Source organism: Alosa alosa, chromosome 12, assembly GCF_017589495.1.
Source record: "Alosa alosa isolate M-15738 ecotype Scorff River chromosome 12, AALO_Geno_1.1, whole genome shotgun sequence".
Taxonomy (NCBI): Eukaryota; Metazoa; Chordata; class Actinopteri; order Clupeiformes; family Clupeidae; genus Alosa; species Alosa alosa.
In genome coordinates, this window is record NC_063200.1 from 15,709,391 (window position 1) to 15,714,159 (window position 4,769).

The window sequence follows — 4,769 nt, forward strand, 5'->3', positions numbered from 1 at the left end:
CTGCACTTGGAAATCTGGCACTAGTTAGCCAATGCTACCAACAGTTTTTCGATGGGGGTGCCTCAGGCATCGGCCTAGCCATGCAAATAAATCACTGTTTTACACCATTTACACCATATTTCAAAAATAATTCCGTGGAAATGCATGGATTCCAGTTGCTGCTACTGGAAGCAACTGGAATCCATGCATTTCCACTGAATTATTTTTGAATATGATCCCTTATCATACCTGTTCATTCGTACCTGTCGCTCGACTTATCTTGATTAAATTTAAGATGGCGGCGAACGGTAAACCTCCTGAAGGTACTGTCTGTATAAATCGTTTTGTAAATAAACTACCAGTGACACTTTCAATATCACACCAGAATTCTCATTTAAAAACACAAAATAAATACACAAAATGTCAGATGAAATGTCTACACAGCACACCTACACCAAGTATTGAATTTCCCCTTGGGGATCGATAAAGTATCTATCTATCTATCTATCTAGTAAGGATTAATTATACAAGTGTGCCTTGATTGTTATAGTCATCATTCTTGGTGTGAATGACTGTTTAAGATGAATCACAAAGAATCACCTGGTGTTCTTGCCACCGCAGTCCTTCGGTCCACTGGTGGTGATGTGACTGATCTAGTGGGTCACAGTCAGCAGCTCTCGGAGGAATTTTGTGACTGGAAAAGTATATCCTGCTTATCCTGCTGTGTGTTGGCTGATGAAACAGGTACAGGTGAGACATGGTGTCAGGTGATAATTTCTTTGAGGTGACTGTCTCTCTGAGGTGACCCCTTTCTCTGAGATGCTCTAGCATCCTGTAAGTGCTTATAATGCAATCTGCTGTGTGTGGGCTGAATAAACAGGAACACTGTGATGTCAGACCCAGAACCTAAATTCCCCTCGGTCCTCGGGGCGCTCTAGTGGCTGATGTCTTTGGTCGGTTTCTCGGTGCATGTCTTCTCGGTCCCTGAGGCTCTCTAGCGTCCAGAGAAGTACCTCCTGTGCAGGCTGCTGTGTTTGGCCGGTCTCTCGGTAAGCACGGCGCTGCGGAGCTGCTGCCAGAACCAGCTGTGGGCAGCAGGGTTGACCGGCCACTCGAGCACGCTGCTCTGTCTCAGGCAGCGGCGCAGGCCGAGGATGCGGGACCTCTGCAGCACCGGCTGCAGCTGCAGCAGCACCATCACGTCCACCCCCTCCTCCAGGAGCCGCTGGTGGGCCAGGAAGACCGCCATCTTGAACAGGCTGCTGCCCAGGAAGCTTTCGGTCAGCACAAAGACCGTTTTCCTGCTCAGACGCACACTCTGCGAGAGGTTGTCCAGGACGGGCATGCCGGGTATCCAATCCCGCTCCTCCAGGCAGAGAGGGCGGGCCCTCTCGCCACCACACTCCTCCAGCTCAACCCGCAGGTAGTGCAGCACCCAATCAGAGGCAAGCGGGTCACTGGTGTCGTACATGATGAAAGCGTTGTACATGTACTGGGCAGAGTTTGGCCGTTGACTTTTCACTTTCGCTTTCAAGAAGCTAAAGATGTACGACACATCCCAATAAAAGAGGTGAGCGCAAACAGCGATGGACAGTACTAAGATCACTATAGAGGAAGTGGCGGTATAGAGGATTTGAGCGAGGTCATCATTAAGGCAGATGTCAATGTCCGATAGCATGATAGATCTGCCTCTCTTGGACTCTGGGAGGTTACACTGCACTTTGGTCACCAGGTTGGGCAGTGATACAGGGCTGTAGCGAATCCACAGGATGAAGTCCAGAAGGTCGCACGTGCAGCGGAAGGGGTTATTCTCCAATCGAAGCGTTTGGAGTGAGTCAGGCTGACCCGTCTGGAAAGTGGTCGCATTGAGGGTGGTCAGACTATTATGACTGAGATCCAGAATCCTCAAACTCAGAGTGGCTGAGAGCAATAACCCAGAGAGCTGTGCTATCCTGTTGTGGCTCAGATCCAACACCTTCAGCTGGCGAGTCAGTGAGGAGAGACTTGCGGTCACGTGATCCAGCTCGTTTTTGCTTAGATGCAGTTCTTCAAGCCGAGGTAGGCAACTCAGCACAGTCCAATTGAAGGACGACAGTCCATTCTGATTCAGGCGTAGATATGTTAAAGTGTCCGGCAAGTTCTCATATACACTGTTAGGAATGCTTTTCAGACCATTCAAGGAAAGATCAAGTATTTGTAAATTCGTAAGGTTTTTGAATAAGTTGAAACCTTGGCTGTTGCGCCACATCATGTCCAGTTGATTTCCTGCAAAGTACAACTTCTGCAGAGATGTGCTATGCATGTGAGGCTCTGTCAGTGAGCTAATCTCATTCCAATTTAAGTAAAGGACTTTTAGCGACTTTAGATATCGGGTGAATGCTAAACTGTGGTTTAGCCCAACCACCTGGAAGTAGTGTTTGTTGTGGTTTAAATCTAAGATTTCCAGGTATGGTAATTCAGTGAAGGCCTGATCTGATGACAGGTAAAGCCTGTTGCGAGACAAATCCAGATATTTCAGTTTTGGAAAAAGTCTGAACTCAGAGCCATTTAAAGTCTCCCCTATGGAGTTTGAGGAGAGATTGAGACAGGCAATGTTTTCCGTGTTGCTGAACAACTTTGGATTTATATTAAAGATTAAGTTCCGGCTGAGGTCCAGCACATTGCCAGCATTGACACACTCCGGCTTGATCGCTGGGGGATAAAACCGGTAGTCCTCATCGCGATGAATGTATGGCCTGAAGAGGATTGGTAGATCGCTATGTCCAGATGCCCCGACTTTTCCGCAAGTGAGACAACAACTCGACTCTGGTGTCAGAAGAAGATTTGTTAGTTGATTTTCAACTAATGTGAAAACAGACAAGTCATAAAACAGTTTCAAAAAGGAGAAATCTATCTTCTGGAGGAAATTGACTCCCATATTCAGCACAGTAAGATTTCGTAAGTTGTAAAGGGGTTTCAGGTCATCGCTGAGAAGCTTTGAGAAGTAATAGCCTTGAAGGTGCAAGGCCCTCAGCGATGTCATGTTTGCAAAATGTTGCGAAATATTTAACCGTGGAAACAGAGCCTTGTTGAGATTGTTGTAGGACAGGTCAATGACTTCGACGTGTGGTAGCATGGAGAGAAAACTTCCGGTTTGGATCTCGGTGATGAGGAAGTTGAAGGAGAGGAACAAGTACTGCAAGCGAGTGAGGTTCCGAAACCAGGCGGAGTTCACCGTCTGCAGAGAGTTCCCAGACAGACGCAGTTCCTCGAGCTGGGCCAGATGAGCAAAAGCCTGGGGGTGGATGACCAAGCCGTTGTCTCCACAGGGCTTACAGGGGAAAGGGGCGTTAGGGCAAAAGGGGCAGTTACCAGACAGGTCAAGAAATCGCAGTGAAGTCAAACCGCTGAAATCCGATTTGTTTATGTGTGCAATCGTATTTAGAAGTAGTTTCAGAGACATTAAGGACTCTGGCAAGTACTGGGGGACTTTTTGTAATCGGTTCATAGTCAAGGAGAGGTTGGTCAGGTGGTTGAGATTAGAAAAAGTCCCATTTTCAATCATCAAGGATCCGTTACAGCTGCTATGGAAATAACAGTTGTTGTCAAGGTTGATGGATTCGATGAGTGAAAGGTTTGCAAAGTCTTCTGACTTAACAGAGTTGATTTGATTTGATGCCAAACTCAGATTAGATAGTCTCACAGGCAGTTGTCTCGGCACTTTGGAAAGTTTGTTATGGTCAAAAAGCAGTGTTTTTAAACCTTCACAGTGTAAAAATGGAGGCTCCTTATTATCAAAGTATTCAATAAAGTTGCTATTTAAATCAATAACAGTTAAATTGAATAGATGTCTGAGAGGTACTGCCGCCACATATTTGATCTGATTTCCAGAAAGGTTGAGTTCTGTCACATTCCAAGGGAGCTTTTCAGGGATGTCTTTTAAATTTCTGTCAGAGCAATCCACATGCACAGAAGTGTTGAGCGCTGTTACAGAACACTGCCACTTCGTAGTGTGATGTCTTGTACTGAGAGCGACCGTCGAACAGAGTGCAAGCAATAAAATCAACCTCATGGCTCTACGTGTGAAGGATGAGATGGAACCTGCAAGTGAAGGAAACAGTTTTTGTAGACAACATCTTAAAATAGAACAACTCAGGAATGAAATACAACTAAATTATTTGTTAAAACCTTCATAGGACCCTCGTACCAGAGAACTATACAGTGCACACAGCCTGGATGGCTACTGGGTTAGTCTGTCTATCACATGGTCACATCTTATCAAAATAATTTCAAAGATAGCACAAGGTTGCTTATAAAACCATACCTCAAAAAGGGGCAATAGTGTGACTTTAATAGCATGTTTTGATTTAAATGTGAAATCTGAACACAAAACAAATAACAAAACAAATAATGTGATAAACGATTGAACATAAAAAAAGTCAAGCGATACTGCTTTTAACTACATACAACATAACATAATAGAATAGAATAGAAAATGCACTTACTTTCTGCTCTGTATTCAGTGTATATATAGGAGTGGAGAAGGACACTTCACATGACAGTGGCACATAACATAGCTGAGGGTGGATTAGTTTCACTTCCCCTTTACCTTAAATAAAGACGCATTTGTCACTCTGCTTGCAAAGGGGAAACCAGCACATTGTGTGTGTGTGTGTGTGTGTGTGTGTGTGTGTGTGTGTGTGTGTAGAATTCAAATGTGAAAACAAAGAAATTTGATTAGTGGATTCAAATAAAGAATTCAAATGTGTATGTGTTTCATCACAAAGTAAAGTAAATAAGAAATTAGGCCA

The 4,769-nt window shown here is 44.7% G+C and overlaps 1 protein-coding gene across 1 annotated transcript; it reads right to left on the reverse strand.

The window, feature by feature from the left end:
* Nucleotides 1-596: 596 nt before the first annotated feature.
* Nucleotides 597-4,470, reverse strand: tlr8b (toll-like receptor 8b). The gene is made up of 2 exons (XM_048259259.1): nt 4,464-4,470; nt 597-4,059 (listed from the first exon to the last, which is right to left on the reverse strand). The coding sequence occupies exon 2, from the start codon at nt 4,028-4,030 to the stop codon at nt 974-976; it is 3,057 nt and encodes a 1,018-aa protein (XP_048115216.1). The 5' UTR covers nt 4,031-4,059; nt 4,464-4,470; the 3' UTR covers nt 597-973.
* Between the last annotated feature and the right edge of the window lie 299 nt (nt 4,471-4,769).